Below are 21,500 nucleotides of genomic sequence, written 5' to 3'. Positions count from 1 at the left end.
TGTTGGGGAAACTTCACTTGGCTGAAGCACGATTATATGTTGCGTATAAATAACCGGCTGTTCGTGCTACTTGAAGCCGGCTTGCAGGAAAACCAACTGGGAGCCAAATTAAAAGCCGCCACAATATTTTTAGGAGTCTCCTGTCTGATTTTCTCCTCTCAGCTAGAGTCCGCTTCCTGTCAGGAAGCCCCCCCCCTTGACCCCTGACCCCCTCCACCGCTGCGGAGTTGCACGCGGCAGGGAGTCTTTAGGATTAAGTGCCAGTTGGTGTATGCCATGTTTTCTCTGCTTCTCAGCGGAGAGTATATTTTCAAAGGATGCGGGCAGCGTTGCAGAGTGACGATGCTAGACGCAGAACCGCGTGGTGCAGATGTGGAGCGGGCATGGCAGCAGAGTACCGTAGGGGGCCGGAAGGGTTAACGGCTCTTTGATTTTCACTCATCTTGAACCTTGTGAGCCTGTTTAACTGCACAGTGGGATGTTGGGCTGACAGAAGGGAAAATTACGAATATGTTGCTCGGTTTCATTGCATTCCTCGGATTTCTCACGTCTCTGGGGAACACGTTTTTGTTCCACATTTTCTGCATTTAATCTGTGATCCAAAACACATATCCACCAACCCAATCTCACCTGCCTAGATATCAACACACATATGATCTTGCTCTTTTGCTCCCTTCCTCTGAAGTTTTGCAACCCGTAGGTTGGTCCTCTTGGTCGTCACATCTTGCTATCGATCGTATGGGGGACTGATGAGCGTTGCGACCCGTTCCCAGACCGCGGGGGGCTTAAACGTCCCTCCCTTCACCACTCTCCTCCTGTAACTTGGAGGTCAGTGGGTCAAGGGTTAGGAGAAGCAAAGTGTTTTGGGAAGTCGATGACTTTCTCCTTGCTGACTGAAATGGGAAGGTGTCCATCTGTGAAACAGGTTAACTTTTGCTGAGTAGCTGGGAGCATATGACGCTAGCAGCCGATGGATCAGTTGGGTTAACGTCAATGTTACGGGGTTAGAAGTGAAAGGATTATCTGGTCATTTGGTCGCAGCAACAAAACCAAAAGACAGATTTCTCTGGTACTTTACGGAATACTGAAGGATAGAAACAAAGCAGCTGATATAGATATGATTCTTGTTTTTGTAACATGCCTTGAGACGACATTTGTTGTGAATTGGCACTATAGGAAAACTAAATTGGATTTCATGGGGTTGTGTTTCATCTTGAAAATTTAATTTATCGCAATACTTTTTGGGACAATTAAAAAACAAAAATCGAACCATCCTCCTCCTACTTCCTGTCGTCTTCTTTGTCGTTTCCACCAGTAGTAAAATTCGGCTGTTGATCACATGACTCTTGTGATGTAAAAAACTGTGTTTCCATTGCAGTTTTGCTAGACACATCTATTTCGATAGATGTATTTACGGCCAAAAACCTGCCTCATCCAATTGCAAAAACTTACAGCGAGTTATTTTCTAACTGGTGTGTTTCAATAAAGCAAATTTATTTTTCTACTTTCAATTTACGCAATTTTACCGTGAATAGAAATGCAGCTAAAAGTGTCATCAAAATGGTTTTGCATTAATGTCTAACAACCAGATCATCATTATAACGCTGGAAAAACCAACACAGTATAGCTTTATAACTCATCTTTTAATCTTGTGGTCTTCCATTCTTTTTAAGTCAAACCAGTTCTTCTCACGTTTTTAGCAGAGTTTACAATCAACAGCGTGGTTTTAATGAATAAAAAGACAATATGAGGAAAAATACTTTTTGATTGCTGTTTTGTAAAAGGATCAGGAAGAGACAGCCTGCACACAAAAAAATCAGCAGCATTTCTCCGCCTGGCCATCTTCTTCCAGAGCGCGCACAACACGCATCTCTGATAAATGGCAGGACGATGGATGGGCTGACACAGGGGCCGGACAATAATGGCTGATCTACAGGACACAAATGCAGCTACTGAGAAGATTTATGGGCCACTGCACATCGAACACCATCCGCTATCCAATGAGATAATTTCTCAAAACTCCAGAGGAATGGCAGCCGTGGAACTCCACTCTCCGGTCCCACTGTAAGTGCTGATTAATCGCATGTACTGCGCCGGAGCTGGTCCTGGGAGTGCACCCGAGAAACAGGAGAGCCGCCATAAAAACGACAAGAAGAAGAGCAGCTCGAACGGGGACAAAGACAGAGAGAGAGAGTGTGCTCCTTTAAAAGCATGAAAATCATTTGATGTGGCAAAGATCGCAAAAAAAAAAAAAAAACCTCTTAAATCTCATCATAATATTTCATTTATTTCCTTTTGACCTGAAAAACCTTTGTTTTTAGACAGGACAAACAGAAACAAAGGATTGATCTAATAATGATGCACCAGTAAACTGACCTCAGGTCAACATCATTTTCCTGTTGATGACAATCTGAAAGTTTTGATTTAAAAAAAATGTCTTTCCTATTTTACTGAAAACCTAAACTTATCAGACATCAAGAAGCTTGTCTTCAGATACACAGGTTTGTTTTGCGTTTATCAAGAATCAGGTAAAGGTTAGTGAGTAAGAGGGATCAACTTGAAGGTCTTTGATTTTCAATCTTATCTCTAGTCTGGATTCTGCTACACAAATTATTTAGTAAATGGGCTAACTAGCGCTTTTCTAATCATTCCGACTACTTGAAGTGTTGCACACATGGTACATGCACCGATATGCAGGTGGGTAGCAAACCTGAGGTCAAGTGCCTTGACCAGGGGCAAAGTGACATGCGACAAGATGATCATGGAATCAAACCCACAACGTTTGGATTGCACTACCGCCAACTCTTTGACATTCACATAGTACAGCAACTAGACTCATTAGTTATTAAATAATAATTAAGACAGTACAATAACTTATATGTGGTGAGGATTTGAAAAAAAAAATTAAAAAAAATGGCAGAACCCCCTTGTGGCAACTGAGAGAAGTACACATTCCTGGGCAAACTGTTAGCTAACTCGATTCACCCACATCTTCCAGAGAGCTGCTGGATCCACTGGATCAGGATGGATTCTCCCTGAACAGCAGGAGCCGATCTGAAGACAGGAGCTCACTGACACACCGGCTTTTATCCGAGTCCGTCTGGTTTTACTGATGCAAACAGGCATTTAAATTCCTTCTAATCAGCGTCCAATTTTTAGTGGTGGGAACCGATTTAAATGTTTAATCAAGTTAAATGCAGGGTAATTAATTGCATTTTAATCGAAAACCATATGTTGATAGAATTTAAAAAGAAAACTTTTTACAGTTAATTTATGGAATAAACAGGCATTTCAGCTCAAAACCAAATCTATTTACCATTTTAAAGTGTTACTTGGGTTATTCAAAGTGCTACATGATTCCCATTCAAGTTTCAGTTGTTTCATGACCCATAGCGTTGGGGACGTCTGTGCTGCTGCTACATGTTTAGCACTGAGACGCTATTTTAGGCTTGAATAAGCGAACTCCTTTTAGCACAACTTGAACACAACAATGGTACGTTCCAGCGTCCCAGTAGATCAGGTTTTAAAGCAGAAATAAAACCCCAGTGGGTCAAGAGAAGCAGCTTTGTCTCAAATTGCTGTTGTTGCTTGTACATCACAAAAGAAAAGAAAAAAAGAAAAAGGCTTTTAATGTGCTGAAATCTATGTAACTACATGTAACTATGTAACTATGTAGCTACATTATGAGTAGAGCATTAAAATTCCCGCTCTACTCATAGCGGCTGCCCAACAGATACAAGAATACGTCCATAAATTGGAAACAAATGGTTATATAAATGGTTAAATATATACCATATTTATACAACTGAACTGGTATTTATTAGTTTTTAGGAAAAACAATTGAAATCTTCAGTTTTGTCTTCAAAATAACTTGAGTTTGGCCCAACATTCACAGCAGCTGGAGTCAAACTCTGTTTCAGTCTTCAGGACCTTTTTGTGACATTTTAAGAAAGATTGAAAAGCTGAGTATCAATTTACATTTAAAATGAAGCACAATCTGAATCACAAAGGAAGCCCCACGCTTCCTCTCTGTGTACCACTCTATAAGAAGTACAGTTTAAGATCATTAATCCTCCGTTTGTGTATTCAGGAGACCATCCAGGATCAATATTACAGACGAGGGAACGGCAGCGCGCCACCCCAACAGTTAATGTCCGTTTAAAATGGCCCTTTAATTGTGAGCGCCGTTGTGCCGGCCTCCATCTGAAGCACTATCAAACAGCGGTTTACCATCCGCTCCTCAATGCCAGGCCGATGCGGCTGCCAGTGTAACTTTCATAGGATCTCTGATTAAAAACTGCTCTGCAGTCCCCAGCCTCTTGACCCCTCACCCCGGCTCCACTCCATCTCCAAGCTCGGGAAATTAATTAAAATTTCCAAGAGATGCTGCGGCGATCACATCTCTGATGAAGGTGTGGAAGGGGTGGCTGGGGGCTGGGGAGAAAAGGAATTGGTCAAAATCCCCTCTATCTACTTCATTCAGCGGCTAGGCAGGAAAGAATCACAAGATGGCCACAGAGGCACTTCCTGTGTGAGAATGGAGTGTTTCCTGTGCCTGAGGGCCTGAGAAACCTCGCTAAATAACGCCATCAATCATGGTGGGAAGGGAGGAGAAGGGGTGGGGTGGGGGGCTTACTCTCGCTGGCTCGCAGGGAGAACAAACACACAAATAATTAGACGTATTGTAATTTAGCCCGGAGCGAAGTCTGTCCCGGGTTTCCGTCTTTTCCCTGGTGGGGAAAAGCAGCAGATCATTCCCATCCCTCCCTGCTCCCCCTCTGCACCCCCTTTACACAACAATAAAATTACATTTGCATTAGCTTGTGTGAGAATTTGGTTGGATGATTTATTGAAGCAATCAACACTGCACTGGCCAATCCCTGGCCGTCTCACTTAAAAAGAGAGTTTGTGTGCGTATGTGTGTGTGTGTGTGTGTGTGTGTGGGTGTGTGTAGCTGGGAGCTTTGGGGAAAAGGAAGGAATAGCTTGGGCCATGAACCAAAAGGGGGTTGGGGGGAGCGAGGCATGAGCTGTGCAGCGGAGCAATCACTGAGATTCTGCCTTTGATTAGATTAGCATTAAACAACACCCTGACAGATATGACAAATAGGTGCATTAGCGGCCGTCATTCTTTGCCGTCGAGCTTTCAGTCCCGCCGTTTCTGCGTCTCTGGACACGAGGAGGCTCACATTCACTTCCCCCTCCCGAGTCCCACAAGCCCCGGTTCTCAAGGCCGATGACATCCAAACAGATGTGTAATCTGGCCGCGCTACTTTTTCTGTGGAAGAAGCTAAATGAGTAATGGGAATCAAACAACATATGGGGGGAGTTAGTAGGAGAAGGGAAGAAAAGATGGCGGCATTTGGTGGGACGGGAGATCCACCCAATAACAGAGCAGAGCACGTTAAAAAGCCTTTGTGGTTTTTGTTCAAAGCGGAGAGGACAGTTTCACTGGTTTTACCGAATAAAGTAATCACCGCCTCGTTAAATGAACTGTAATTATCATACCTGACGACCACTTGACCTGGACAATTATCATATAACTGGAGTAGGACCTGCCTGACGGGATGAAGTAGGCCAAAACCCCAATAGGAAATAAACTAAACAGGAGAACGTAGTTTGACTTTTAATTTTACAAGTCTGTACTCAAATTTGGTGTCATTACTGGGACACCAGTACATGAGGTCTAGTATTAGTCCATACCGACCGAATACAGAAAAACAGCTGAATTCACTTAAAATGACTTCATTTTAACCACAGACATAAATGTACTCACAAATTTATCTGCTAACTCTGTACCAGAACAGGACACTTCAAATTAAAAAAATTAAATGTTGTTTGAAGAACTAATGAGCTACAATAACATTTAATTTCCCTTTGGGATTAATAAAGAATTTCTGAATTTGAAATACACCAATAGCTTCACCAGGGACTGAGCCCTGGTGAAGCTCAATAATTAACACTTTTCTGAGGAGAGTAGCATTTCGGTTTCATCCAGCAGGAACCCTTCTGTGCATCTCTTAATAGTAAGCAGCCATCCCAGAGTGATCCATTGACAACCCCAATCATTGACCCCACCCACGTCCGCTCATGATCCCTGAATTAGTATTCATGAATCCAGCAGCAGCTAAATAAAACCTGGCAACCAAAACACCCACAGGACGGAGAAGAAAGAGCCAATCAATGCAAAGCACCATCAAATCTACATCATCCCTCCTCATCGGTTTGGGCCTGGACCACGAGGGCCAGCAAAGGGGTCAAAGGTGACCCGGACAGGTCGGCCTCTCTTGACCCCTCTGACCCGTGTTTGCAGCTCGTCGTCCTCCACCTGAGCTGGAGCGTCACGGCGGTAGAAAGCAGAAAGAGAAAGATGCTGCACTTGCCTGAGAACACAGCAGCATGACGAGCTCCACCACCGAGCTGCTGGACTTCATGCACACCAGACCTGGACGAAACAAAAGGTCAGGAGGTCAGAGAGCGTGTTCAAACAGACACAGTTACACAGTAATAGCACACTCTGTGACTACATGCTAAAATTGGGTTTTAATTAAAAACCTACTTAAAAAAAGGGTTTTTAATTGTTTAGTAGCACAGCAGTGCAAAAGACACAATGTTACCAAGTAATTTTAGTCGAGTTTCTAGTGCAAATATCTTAGAACACTTGAAATAAGACAAAATTAACTCACAGGGAATATTTTATAAAGAAATAGATGCTTGTTTTAAGTCAATAATTCCTTGATACTCATAAAAAAAAAAAGTACTAAATACAAGTAGAAAAAAAATCTTCCAGTGGAACAAGACTTCGTTTACAATTTTAACTTACAGTGTGGGAAAAATGTCTTGTTCCTCTGGCAGATTATTTCACCGATAACTGGAACTTTTTCATCAACATTAAGGAATCATGGACTTAAAACAAGCCACTATATCTCACTAAAATGTTACCTGAAAGTTAGCACACTTGAAATGAAACAAAACTCCAATATTTGCACTAAAAAGCAGATCAAAAACACTTGCTAAGATTTTGTATTTATGCAGTGAACCAACATAGATCTAGTTATTAGGTCTCTATGGTTCTGATCCGGTGGGAATCCGACTGAAACAATGCTTCTTAAATCAATCCAGCTGTGTGATTTACAATCATTCCGTTGCAGAACAAATGGTTCAAATCAGCCATTTACAGACCCAGATAGCCGTGACCCTCGTCTCCTTGGTGACAGCTAGAGGCTGGTAGGTGGTGTTAGCTTCCTGGGTTCTGGTGGAGACTCGTACCGGTCCCTGTCCCAGCAGACAGGGATCAGCTAACCTCGTGCCATCTGCATTGGGGGCAGGGGGTCGTATTGACGGGACTAATGAGTCGACATGATGTTACTGTAAACCAATACATATCTGGGCCTTGTATTACAGGCTGGACCTGACCAACATATGTCTCCATTGATCCCTAACAGCGAGCCCAAGGCTTTAAAGGGCCGGTCAGGGGCCAGAGGAGGGTCCGAGGTTCAGACGGGGAGCAGCAGAGAAGCTTTGGTGTGTTTCGTTTCTCTTCAAATGACATGTTTAAAAAATAAAAAAAAAAACACACACACACACCTTCCTTCCAACGCATTTCTCCACCCTGCCTCCTAAAGCTATCAATCAACTTTCCATTTTGCTTGGTGGCAGCAGACATCCCAAACTCTGCTGTTAGCGGCCTGACCTCTGACCCCGGCCCGCTGGAACACCCCAGCTCATTGTCCCCTGCAGCTCATCACCGTATTAGAAGTGTTGTTGAATTGAAATTAGAGATGCACCGATCCCTCATTATTTGTATCGGTGCCGAAATTGAAAACAATTCTAGATCGGGTATTTGTGGCAATGTGGCCGATCCATGAGGGCAGATCTATTCAGTTTAATTCTATGCTTTGTGCTCTGAGTGACGTCATGCTTTATTTATTTGGCATTATATTTAGAATTTCCTAATTGCACTTTCTGAACCATTTGAAAGATGATTTGCTGCAGTTTGTTTTTACATGTTTGACCAAAGTAGTCAACCTATTGCTGTTGACAGTTTCTTCATTGTTTATTTTCCATTGGCTGTTCCACAATTACAATAAATTTGTAATTCAGTACATTTATGTCTGTGTTAAGAAAAAAAAAAAAAAACAGCATTTCAAGCAACTTCAGCTCTGTTTTTCTGTATTGGATTGATATCGGCCGATACTAAACCTCAGATATCGGTATCAGAAGTGAAAAAAAGTGGATCGGTACATCCCCATGAGTGACCCGTCTCCATGCCAACTCACTGGTGCCCTCGATGAGCAGCTCCTGACCGTGGCTGCCCAGCAGGGTCCGGGACAGGAATGGGGCGAAGTCCACGAAGATCTCCCTCAGCAGTGGGGCGGCCTTCTCCAACGCATGCTCCAGGCGCTCCGAGATGCTGAAAGGAGTCCAGAGAGTAGAACGAAATCATCTCCATCTCTCAGGTAACATCAGCAGGAACTCACAAAACATTTGAAAAACCCATCAGCTGGAATATGTGCTTTTAATGAGGCCAAACATCCAACCAGGTCAAAGACCATAAGATATGCATAAAAACCAAGTATGCTTACGAGTGTAAAAAACTGTGCATGCAGGGACAAGGGGAATGGGGGGGGGGTCAAAAAGAAGATGAATCACCTCATATTGGGGGCTGTGTTCTGGGTCACAGGGGAGAGTGGGGGGACAGATGGCAGGCTGGAGCTGGCTGGAACCTGGCCGCCTGCTGCAACCTGGCCGCCTGCTGCAGGGAGAAACCAAACAACTCGGTTATTAGTCTGGATGTTGGACAAGAACGCACACACACACACCCATATACACACACACACACACACACACACACAGCAAGAACTGCTACATTCAGGGTACTGCACTGCAAAAACTAAATCTTACAAAGTATTTTCGGTCCAGTTTCTAGTGCAAATATCTTATTACGCTTGAAATAAGTCAAAACTAACTTCCAAGTAACTTCTCAGCAAGTAGAAGCTCGTTTCAGGTAAATAATTCCTTAATGTTGATGAAAAAGTACTACGGTAGATCCACTGGCAGATTTCATTTTTAATATGGAAAAATGTTCTCGTTATAAGTGCAATAATGATAATATTAGGGAACTATTTAAATAAAATAAGCAATATCTTGCTGATAAGTTACTTATAAGTTAGTACTGTCTTATTTCAAGTGAACCAAGACTACATGTTACACCAAAATTACTTCCTAAAATGTTGTTATTGCAGTTGTTTGAACAAAACATTTGCTCTGTTCAAACGAGATGCACAGAAAAGAGGTTGTACTGAAAGAACACAAAATCTTGAAGTAGTAGTTTCACTGGCAGATTATTCCACTTAGAGCATGGGGGAAAAAATTATTTTTATAAGTGAAATATTCTGCCAGTGGAACTAGTACTTTTTCATCAACATTAAGGAATTATTGACTTAAAACAAGCTCCTTTATTTTGCTGAAAGATTACTTGTAAGTTAGTTTTGTACTATTTCAAGTGTTGTAAAATGTCTGCACCAGAAACTAGATCATGAAATACGTTAGAGCTGCAGGAAGAGCAAGACGTTCAGCAAATAACAGGAAGGCTGAAGGAAGTAAAGTAAACTGCCCTGTTTGACCCTCTCCAGCCTCCATCTGTTGGAAAAGTTGGCAGCCTTTAGTAATATTTAGAGTTAAAGATTCATACTTTCTATAATGCACGCAGAGACTCCAGTTTCTGTAATGCTAGCTGTGCTATCCTTGCTAATGGTGCTAAATGAGAACAAGAACTAGAACTGAGAAGGTCGTGGAGTTTACATCTGGAGATTGGAAATCGCTGCATCTCTCGGTTTGCATTTAAATATTAAAAAAATCCAGATATTTTTTTTCTAGGAGGATCATTTAAAGAAGTCGTTTTTGAATTGAGATGCATGAAGACATACGATGGAGCATTGAGGCCATGCCAAGAACATAAATATAAATAAAACATTAGGAGAGTAAAGTCATAATGTTCCGACTTCTTGTAATATTATGACTTTCCTCATAACACTACGACATTACTGTCATTATATTGACTTTTTTCTCGTACCACTTTATTTTTGCAATATTATAACTTTATTTTCATATTATAACTTTTTTTATATAACTTTATTCCCATAATACTACAGCTTTCTCGTATTATTTTGACTGAATTCACATCCGTCTCTTCTTGTGATATTATGACTTTATTCTCGTAATATGACTTTTTCCGCATTATTTCAACTATTCTCTTCAATTTTACGCTCATAATACATTTCCTTCAAACTATTTTGACACCATTTTCGTACGATTATTCTCATAATTTGACTTCATTCTCAAATACTGCAACTTCCTCATATTATTTTGACTATTTTTGTATAACTTTAGTCTCGTAACGTGACTTTTTTTACGTAATGATTATTTTCATAAGAGTTTATTGTGGTAACATTATGACTTTATTCTCATTATTTTATTTTATTTTATTTTAGCATACTCCGTCGTGACGATATTCTTGGATTGCCATGTAAAAAGAAATCCTAAAAAAATGTTCTCAATTTAACTTTGTTTTTTTTCTTCATTTTTCTTTAAGCTTGGAGGACAATAAAACTCACATATTTATAAAAATAATATATTATTCTACTGTTGTTTTTGAATGCTAAGGGGATTTTTTTCATCATTTTCCCCTCATTAAATCATCCCAAACCAACTCCTCTGGGCTGTTTGACCGTTTCATTATCCAACTAAAAGGTGCTTTATGACTTCACTTTGGCGACAGAAGCAAACGAGCTACAAAGTCTCTGTGTGATTGATCTGGCAGTAAATTCTCTTCTCTGTGCCTCATAAATAAGCTAATGCCCAGCTGAATATGGAGCGGGGTGGGGATTGCTGGGGCGGGGGGGATTCCTCTGGTGTTTCAGCCGTCTTGTTTTTCCAGCCAGGACGGTCTCGGAGCAGGGATAACTCTTCGGGACTGACGCGCGGTGTAGTGTGCGCTGGAATGCGAGTGTGAGCGGGGTGTGTGTAGGGGAGGTGTTAACCAGCGCCATGTGGACCTGGTGGGAGCATCCCTCTCCAGCTGAAGTGGCTCCTTAAAACAAATGAGCGTCTCCATTAGTCCTCCCACTGCCCCATTAAAACGTGCACTCAGAAGCATATTTACTGAGAAACGCTGAGCAGCTCCCAGCACCTGATGCTCACTGCTGCATTTAGCATCCTGCAGAAGCAGAAACGACTCCATAAAGTCTGTCTGTGGACTTGGGAATAAAAAAAAAAAAAAAAAAAGCTCAATTTACTTCAATCATTTCCCATTTATTGGAGCAAAAGAATAAAAATTGTGCTTTTCTATAAGACTGTCGAACAAGACGGAGGTTTTTCTGCATGTTTAAGAACATAATTATTTTTATAAATCTACTTTCTCATGCTAGCAGCTTATGATGCTTAGTCACAAAGTCAGCCTTCTATCTTCTAGGATTAAAGTATTAACATCTCAGCAAGATCTAGAGAAACTCATTAATGGGTTTATCTTTAATCGCATCGATTACTGCAACAGTGTCTTCACAGCCGTCTAAAAATAAATAAATAAATCCTCCAGCTGCAGCTGATCCAGAACGCTGCTGCTGACATTCTGACTAAAACCAAGAAGACAGAGGAGCTCTATTCTCTGAGCTCCTTACAGCTCAGAGAATAGACTTTATAACACTGTTGTTAGTTTATTAATCACGGAAAGGCTTACACCATGAACCTGTGGCTGTGTCAACCATATTGATGCAATCCCCAGGATGAACAGATCGTAAAATGATGGAGATTGTTCAAACGTTTTGCCTGAAGCTTTGTCAATCCTGAGCTTCAAACCAGGTCAATTTGGCTCGGGTGGTTCTGGTGCTGGGAGAGATCTTGGTCTTGGAATTGGGAGAACTGAGACCAGCAGCTATGTAGACAAAATCATCACAATAAAACCTTTGGGTTCACAACGACCAACCACTGATGAATCAACCAGAACAGAGAGTCAAACTCTTCATTTCTGACTGGTTTTAATCCAGCACAACGAATGTTTCTGAATAACAATCAATCATCTTTTAACTCCACAGATTGTGACTTCACTGTTGGTCTGCTGTAAACTGGTCAGAGTGTGTGGAGGCAGACTTTCACTGACGTCTCTCTCAAACACAAACGGACTCATTCAAAATGAACATTAGCTTCAGACATCTGGAGAGCAGGCAGGAAGTGCTGACATTTCATGTCAACCTAAATAAAGCATACACACTTCACGTTTCAGTATTTTCTGCTATTTAACCAACACTTCATTGAAAAGCAAAGCACTTCTCCCCCGTTGTGTAATCTCTGCGGTATCATTGTGATGATTTGCGCTAGTAATCTTCTATTAAACACCATTTCTTACGCGCAGGACTGGAGACAGTATGTCAAAATCACCTGATTGGAGATTTTCTGGAAATACTTCAAATCTCACTAAGTGTTTTTGGTCTAGTTTTTAGCAAAATATCTTAGTGTTATTAAAAGAAGACAAAACTAACTTACAGAAAACGTTTGCAAGATATAAGAGCTTGTTTCACTCAAAATATGGAAAAGTTGTCTTGTTATAAATGAATTAATCTGCCAGTGGAATTAGTACTTTTTTATCAATATTAAGGAATTATTGACTTAAAACAAGCTTCTACATCTTGCAAAAAAACTTACTTTTAAGTTAGTTTTGTCTTATTTCAATTTTAATGATATATTTGCACTAAAAACTGGATAAAAAAATACTTTGTAATACTTCGTGTTTTTGCAGTGCAGCAGTCTGAGAAGCCAAGTTTCTAAAAGAATGTCGACTTTCTCTTGTCCAAACGACGATTTGGACCAATCCCGACTGAAACGCTTGCTCTCACACGTTCTACAGCTGGATGAACTTACAATCTGCAGCGTCCACAGAGGGGGCCTGGGAGGCGTCGCCCGAGGACACCACGGCCACGCCGTCCACCGGCGTCCCGGCGGAGACTGAAGCGGCGGCGGAGGTCTGGGCGGCGGCGGGAGACACTTGAGATGGCAACACGCCGGCTTTCTTTGGTGCGACGACGACGCTTCTGCAGAGAGAAGAAGACGTTTATCATTCCTTTATTGTTGTCCTGGAAGAAGTGCTGGGAGGAAACGCTGAGCAGGACATGACAGAGGAAGAATTCAAACACTGATCCACAGTAAGACTGCCTCAGCGACAACTCGTTACTTTGTTCTTTTAAAAAGGAGATCAGACATTGTTCTCAAAAAAACACCTGGAGAAGTCTGAGGTTCAGCTTACAAAGTACAAAAAGTACAAAAAGAAACGGAATTATAAGCTGGAGAACCTTTATTACGCAACGTTAGACATCACAGAACAGCTTAGAACCAAAACACATTAAAGATCTGCTGTTGCTGTATCAACCTTCCAGACCTGTCAGGTTCTGGTCTCCATCCAGAACCAGAACCAAACATGGAGAAGCAGCATTCAGCTTCTACACACCACAAATCTGAAACAAACATCCAGAAAACTGCAAAACAGTTTATATATATATATATATATATATATATATATATATATATATATATATATATATATGTTTATACACAACACACTTAATATGTTCTACCCAGAATTTCAAGTGGCAGTTTTAGCTTCACCTGCTTCAAATTCTGTCAAAAAAAGAATATATTCACTTAAGCGCCATTTTCTATCCAATTATTAATCAGTAAATCCATCAAATAATCACCAGATCAGCCATACACAGTATTAGAAGGATTTATTAGCTGCACATTCAAATAAATCATTTTTGTGTTTTTTTTTTATATTGTATAAAAAAGATTAAAAGGCAAAGTGGAAAAATCTACAAAATGGGATCTTTTTTTATCCGATTAAGTGATTAATCATCAGAACAATGTATAGATTAAATAAATTACTGAAATAATCATTAGCTGCAGCCCTAATGACTGTAATTAACTTGATTACTTATTATGGATTTTTGCCCGAATATTTCAAATGAGCCACATTATAGACAAGGTTTTAGTGAAACTATCCAAAGTGCAGGAAGAGGGTGAGTTCCAACAACTAGTTTCACCAAATTTGATCATTTTCAGGTTTACTGCATTGCCAAATCCTTTGTCGGTAGCAAACTGAAAAAATCAACACATACCCAGACTTTAAATTGTACAAAATAATTTATAATAGCTACGCACAAAAATAAGAAAAACAACTCTCTGCCAGAGATGAAATCTGTTTCATCTTGTAACAGTAATTCAGTCTCTTCAGATCGTGCCGTAAAGACAAAAAAAGAAAAAAAAAAAAAAGGAAGTGTTTCTCAGAAGCGTGAGCGAGAGAAGAGTTTCATTCCCATCTGACGAGCAGAAGATGGGCAGAGAGCAGCGTTTAGATAAGCTGTCAGTTTGGAGCAGGACTCTTGACAGACCACTGGTCATATCAAAGGGAGTCTGGTCCTGCTTATCAGTGCTGACACAGTGAAAGCAGGGTCTAATCACAGACTACTGCTAACTCTCAGAAACACAACCCGACACAGGCTCACCGAGATACGCAAACGCTCCGATCTGACGCAGATCACACAGCAGAGAGCTGCCCTCCGTTCCTGGTGCACGTGTGTTAACTTCCACTCAGACGGCCAGTCTAATATTTTCATGGTCGGTTCCTGTAGTGCGGACAGAACCCTGGCTGCAGCATCAGAGCCTGGGCTCCGTCTGGGTTCAGGCGGATTAACTAACAGGTTCAACTGAAAACACACATTTGGGTTTCCATGCAGAGAGAAACCGAAATGGAAAAGATGTTGCTACCCTTCAACACAGAAAGCTTGCTAAACCCAGGGTGATACTGACATTATTGACAGAACTTAATCACCTACTATGGTCCTGAAAAAGATGAATAAATATGATATATTTAAAGGTTTTAGCACTACAGTGAAAGACTTGTGTATGATTTACTTCTGGTGTTGCTCATTTAGCTCAGGCACACCACACATTATCCTTTGTCCACAAAGATACATGCGCTCACATCGGTTTCACTGCAAACTCAGGACGGTGGCACAAATGGCGTCGTAAGGCCAGAAAGTTGCTCTTACGATGTGCTAACATCCGTGCTAGCTAGCTTTTATTTTTTTAAGGTTTTATTTGCCTTTATTTGAGAATGGTCAGAGAGGAAAGTTGGTAACGATAGAGGGAGCAGACGTGCGACAACAGTCATGAGGCTGGAACCTGCGATGGCCTTCATGCATGGCTACAGCTGGGCTAACGTTAACAGAGTCGGCGCCAGCAGGCTCCTGGTCGCCTCGGCTCCTTGGACTTTGGGGAAAAAGGAAACCTGCACCATGTTTTTGATTGGTCATTTATGACTTGTGGCTATATTGGATGAAGTTGTTAGCATTTGGACAGGAAGTAGTTTAAGAAAATAAGACACCTGACCTCAGACTCCCTTTGTGTTCATGCACAGACCATAATAAGTCACCATTGCACCTTCAACTGTTTCACCAAAGATACAAGGATACATTTAACCCCTATATATTTAATACAACATGTAGCTAATATACAACGCTTAGCCTGATGCCCACCAGGAAACCCTGTCCTGTATGAGTGGAGACAGAAGTGACAGTGAACAGGATGGTGGTGTCAGGGCCGTGTTGCCATGAGACACCCCTGCTGTTAACAGTAGCTGAGGAAAAACGGGGAGATGGAGCGCCCCCTGTGTCTGGAGGTGTGGCGGTGCGCTCATGGCCCTGTTGTGTTCGGCCTTCTATCCGCGCCGTAGCAAAGGCCCAGTGAATTATTCAGCAGGTCATTAGCCACACTTATCACGAGAGAGCCGCCCCAGTTGATTAATCAGCCGTGAGCGGCTCCACTCAGCCCGCAAACAGAAGCCCAGAGCCAAACGTGTGTGTCCGCGCATGTGTGTGTGTGTGTGTGTGTGTGTGTGTGTGGCTGGGACTGAATTATTTAAAGCTCTCAACACAGAGAGCATAACAGCAGCCAGCGCTCTGATTCCACTGATCTCTGTTGTTTTAGCTCAGGATGTGACTGAGAATAAACTGTCTTCAGAGAGCATGGAGGTAAACACTGTGTTCCACGTTTTACTGCAGACCGATGAAGGTTTTACCACGTCATCATTTCAAAACTTTTCAAATGCAATTCTGTGCACATAAAGGTAGGAAGGTTTTAAAATGACTGCATGCGCAAATAACCTGCATTTCAAATACCTTCACAACATCAAGCTTAACCTTGATGACACACCAAGAAGCTCACTGAGTTTACAGAAGTAGAAATAAATGTTTCTTTTACTGTTTTTATCTCAATCATGTTTTTGTTTTTTTAGTGTCGTCAACTGAGTAAAAAATGGAATCAGTTTAACAACAATCAAGCTCTGTGATTAATATCATGATTAATCACCATGATTCACTTTGTAAGCCTGAAATGTAAAAACGATTATTTTTCATTTAATTACAGAATAAAGTTGTGACATTAGGAGGACAAAGTCATAATTTCATGAGAATTGAAACATGAAGAAAAACAAAAAATTTAAATGAGTAATGTTGAGCATCTTGTGTGTATATTCTTCACAAAATACTTCAACCTTACTAGAAGTACTTCATATTTTAATACATCAGCATCAAATTATCAGTAGAAGGACTTTGAAACGATCATGCAAAAACTGTTCATGTCAGAATTTAACAACCATCAAAGCTTTGGCTTATGAAAATAACTTTTTCTTATAACCTTGAGACTTTTTCTGGCAAACTGACTATTTTTTTCAGATAATATTATGACTAAGTTCTTGTAAGTAAACAAATATTCTTGTAGAAGGGACGGGGATGACTGAAATAAAAGCCACTTTAACCTGTAGTGTAAAAACCCAAATAGCGAAACTCAGCCCCACCGTTTCCTCACATAACATGTTCACCATGTTCACTAATCCTTTAACATTTTCACCGGCAGCACGGCTCATCTTCACATCAGCTATAGCGCGCGTCCAGCCTGTTATCAGGAATGCAAACAACTTCGCCATGTATATGCTAGCGTCTAACACTCGCACGTTCCGCTGAACCGTCCCAGTCTAGATCCCAGACATGTACAATGACATTGTTTAGTTCTGGATAGTGTCAGCAAATATTTGCAGACTGGCTGTCATAACAGGGGCAAAGCTGAGAAATGCACAGAGAAACGCAGCAGGTCTGCAGCAGTAAATAAATCAGGTGGGATACTTCACCCTCTGACCTGGGGAGCGGTTTTTATCTGCTACATCCCGGCTTTTTTCCCATCCGCTGCGCCAATAAATCGGGCCCTCTGGGCAAGCTGAAAGTTGCCATGTTTTGACAGGAGATGTCGGTGCAGAATGTCAGCTGGTGTCGGTGGGAGAGCTGGGGGTGAGTGGGAGATGCCGAGCGGTGATAGAATGATTACCGCCGTGTGATAAAACGCCGGGGCGTGGGCTCGGGTGCGGCAAACGCTCTACGGTACGTGTTGGGAGAAATGGTGATCTCAGCCATTTTTTTATTAACAGATTGGATGGACTGTAACAATGAGCACCTCTTTTCAGAAATCTTTAGATTTGATATCTGCAGTTGTACGATTTGTAGTCGCCTGTGTGACGCTCTCAGCCAGGTGATTCTAGGAAACGAGATTAAATAAAGATCATAAAACAAACAAGGAATTCCAGGGTGAAAGGCTTCCATCGGGATTCAGAGTTTTCCAGAATAAATGAAAAAATTTCTGACGATTTGAGGCAAATGGGAGACTCTGGAATCTGAGTTTAAGACGGACATGAACTGTAGAGAAAGAATTAAGTCTTACAGTAAGTAGGCAACCAAACCCAGCTTCAAAACTGTCTTGGGTTAAAAAGTAAAATCATTTGTTGTTGAAGATGAATGGACATGAGGTAAAGCAGTGGCTCATTTAAACGGAGAACATTTGATTGGAAACATCCAGACTCTTCACACCCCTGGAACTCATTCAGAAACTGATCTGAACTTGTGTCCAGTCACTCCAGCAGGCACCAACTTGTTATTCTGTTAAAAAATATCTCAAAGTCAAAGCAGTTTGTAGGATGATTTTCACACTGTTTTATCAAGACTTGATACTTTTTTTATGTCTGTCCTTTTCCTCTCAACTCCAGATGTTTCTGGAGACAAAGCCCTCCAACCCTACGACTCTCTGCAACCGCTTTCACAGAGGATGACTTAAAGGAATCAATTCTAATCTACTTATAGTCTGATTTATGGAAATGAGCTCCTGGGATTCCAGCAGAATATCGCCTGGCAGGAGATCAGTCAGAGCTCTTGGTCTGGTGATGAGCCAAAACGGATCAGGTCTCACCGGAATCAGAACGGTCAAATAGGGGGTTAGCATTCGTAACGTAGACACTTTGTGGACATTTAGGATAAATTAGCCAAGCAAACTGGAACCACTCGCCACCACAAGTGCTGATAAAGTGGCAGTACTATGTATTTTCCATTTTATAGCACAATCAATGTAACATGGTACCAGGGATGTTACCTTAAGTTGTTATAAACATGCAGTATGTATCAATAATTACTTAAAACAAATGTAACTTTACAAATTAGTGCCTTGAAATTGGGCCTCTGTCTCTTTAAAAACTCCTCTTCCTGAAACTCCGACTTCAGGAAGTCATCACGGGATGCCTCCTCTGTTCACCCTTTAGCAACATTTTACCAGTGCTGCACTGGGAAGAAGCCGAGTGGTTGCCATGGGAGATTAAAGGATTCCTCAGACATGCATGAAAGAATCAAAGCAAAACTCCAGGTATGATTTTGGTGAGAATAATACAACAGTTCATTTTACGTCATACTGTCCCTTAAAAAAACGAAAAAACTAATTAAGAATTCTTGATATCGATTGATATGAAACCCTAAAATCGTGATGTTTTTCAGACATATCGTCCAGTCCTAATCTCAGACAAATAAACTAAAAAAGGTGAAGTGAAAGCATTCGCTGAATTCTCATAATCCTCTCATCCACTAGTCGCTCCATTAGCATATTCCAACCATAAAACATGTCAAGTCGTCAATATAAACATCTCAATGACAATCATCTCTGCGACGACAGGCTTTTAAATGAAAACTATTAACTACTGCCGAGTATCAGGTTACCGTTTTTGACTTTCCGCACTGCAACACACACTACGGTCAACCGTGACTGTTCAGTGATGAAATGTCTCTTTCAGACAGGAAGCTTTCATCTTTTCCCCGAGCAGCAGCAGCAGCAGCAGAGGTAATGTTTGGTCTCTGCGTGAGGAGGCTCCTGTAGACGCGGGCCGAGCTGTTAGCCTACGCTCTCCAGCCGTCTCTCTCTCTCTCTCTCTCTCTCCACCGAGGAGCTCAGCGGACAGGAGCCAGTCTAATCCCCCTGATATGAGGAGCGCCCTGAGACCTGACAAAGCATTCCTCAGATAAAGGCCTGCCGTCGCAGGAGATGCCCTGGAATTCCCACAGTCGGAGGCCAGCAGACTGACTGAAAAGTAGAAAGGTTTCCCTCGGAACATGAGGGCTTTGACTTGACACTCGTCCCCCCTCCCCGATGCGTTCCCAGATCTGTTTTCTTCGTCTCTCTCCCCCTCAAAACCCGCTCCGTGCCGTATGCAAGACGTCTGAGAATCAATGCTCCAAATGCAAACCAGACCGATAGCCATCCTCTCTCACCTGGGTTTGTCTGTGACTTCAGCACCCTGCCGTCTTTGAAGCCCAACTGTCTCCCCTTCACCCCCAAACTCAGAGGTAAAGCAATGACTGTTGCCAAGTCCTTTTATGATTTAATGAGTCACGAGTTGCGGTTTTTTGGGTTTGTTTTTGAACATGAAGTTGCTTCTTTGGGCTCGACTGTCTTTCTGATAACAAGGTAATCTCCCAGCTCTCCAAAAGAAGACGACGACAAGAAGTAGGAGGATGATGGTTTGTTTTTGGGTTGAGCTCTCACAGCTTCACACAGTTCATTAAGAGTCTCATTCCAGCGTGTTGAATCCAAAGCTCTTCTGGAAAACGGCCGAATACAATTTCCCCAAAACGCTGCATATGTAGCCGCTCCCAAGTAAAAGGAGCTTTTTGCTCCAATGCCTGAATAAGATGCAGACCTCTCTTCTGATTGGCTGATAGATGATAAGTGCGAGTGCTGTGGCCGAGTTATGAATATATTCAGCCATGATGTTTACATCCGTCGCTGCCATGATTTTAATGGCTTATCACTTGTTTATGTGCGTAAGCAAACTTATTTACGTGTGATTTTAATTGTATTACTCATTTAATGGAAACACTGTCATTGTGAAATTGTGTTTTTTTTGACATTACAAATATTTACGCACACTTGTAATGGAAACGCAGTTGGTGACAAAAAAAAAAGGCAAGCATGTAAAAACAGAAAAATTGATATTTAATTTCACCTACATCTATTTTTTTATTTATGTTTTTATTATAAATATATAAGTTTGTACTGTTTACAAGTGACCTGTGTTTTACACAATGTGGTGGGTTGGCAGCTGGGCTTTTTTTGGACTTGTTTTCTTAGAGCTGGTTGCTTGTTTCTCTCATGATCTGGCAACACAGCCTTCTACCGCTAAGAAAAGGGGGAGACGGGGCGAGACGAGCAGCAAACAGCTTCCGTCTCCCGTCTCGTCCTCACAGAGAGGACTCCTGTCTTCTGCAGGCAGGTTCTTTGTAGAGCGTTTTTCTCTGCATGACGAGCTGCTCTGACAGACGGCAGAAAAACCAAACTCCGTGCTTCAGAGCGCTTTTTCAACATCCACCAAGGCCTCCTCTGAGGACGCCGAGCCAAGACGTCTTCAAGGTCTGACTTTCAAAAGTCCCCTGCAGCTATGCGAGGACACACATCAACAGACTGTTGACTGGAAATCTGGAGGATCACAAAACTTTATACCATATGGGTTTCAATAACTGTCAAAGCTGTCAGCTCCCGACAATTCTCCGATTTATTCCACAGACACACAAAGACGCAGCGCAGACAAGCTTGAGCGGTTGACATGGAGACGTGTCCAAAGGAGCGTTTTCAACCTCCTCACCTATCGAACGAGCGAAACTGGAGCGATGATCGCCGGTCCAAGTCGGTCACCGGTCCCAGAAAGGACAGGGGCAGCAGACTGGGGTCCACCATGACGTCTTCGGCCGGCGCGCTCACCAGGCTGCGGAGGATGTCCTTCACGTTCTTGGACTTGGAGTCGGCGAAAGGCGCGCCGCGGACCTCAGAGGACAGAGTGGACAGGGCTTCCGAGACGGCGTCCGGGCCGCCGGAGGAAGACAGGTCGGCCTCGCTGGCCACAGCCGATGTGTGGTCATCGCCGATGCCCGAGTCGTAGCGTCTCAGAGAGACGCCGTTCTCCACCTCGGCGCTGCTGTCTGGAGGGGGAGTGCGGGGGGGGAAGAGAGAGAGAGAGAGAGAGAGAGAGAGAGAGAGAGAGAGAGAGAGAGAGAGAGGGATTTGCATTTACTTATGTTGTTTTTTTTTTTTTTT

General features: G+C 42.2%; 1 protein-coding gene across 5 annotated transcripts in view; it reads right to left on the bottom strand.

Moving 5' to 3' along the window:
- Nucleotides 1-21,500, bottom strand: part of lrba (LPS-responsive vesicle trafficking, beach and anchor containing) — a 148,028-nt gene that overhangs the window by 57,542 nt on the left and 68,986 nt on the right. For 4 of the 5 annotated variants that reach the window (XM_015018934.1, XM_015018936.1, XM_015018937.1 and 1 more), the window contains 5 exons: nucleotides 21,052-21,385; nucleotides 12,915-13,084; nucleotides 8,652-8,754; nucleotides 8,279-8,412; nucleotides 6,383-6,444 (listed from right to left, as the gene is read on the bottom strand). In XM_015018934.1, the coding sequence (XP_014874420.1) occupies nucleotides 6,383-6,444; nucleotides 8,279-8,412; nucleotides 8,652-8,754; nucleotides 12,915-13,084; nucleotides 21,052-21,385 (803 nt within the window). Of the gene's footprint in view, nucleotides 1-6,382; nucleotides 6,445-8,278; nucleotides 8,413-8,651; nucleotides 8,755-12,914; nucleotides 13,085-20,413; nucleotides 20,846-21,051; nucleotides 21,386-21,500 lie in introns of those variants that run through there. The other variant, XM_015018939.1, reaches the window with a different exon arrangement.

Source organism: Poecilia latipinna, unplaced genomic scaffold, assembly GCF_001443285.1.
Source record: "Poecilia latipinna isolate Pla-1442-1.1 unplaced genomic scaffold, P_latipinna-1.0 Scaffold2343, whole genome shotgun sequence".
Classification (NCBI taxonomy): Eukaryota; Metazoa; Chordata; class Actinopteri; order Cyprinodontiformes; family Poeciliidae; genus Poecilia; species Poecilia latipinna.
This window is presented reverse-complemented; position numbering and strand designations above follow the sequence as displayed.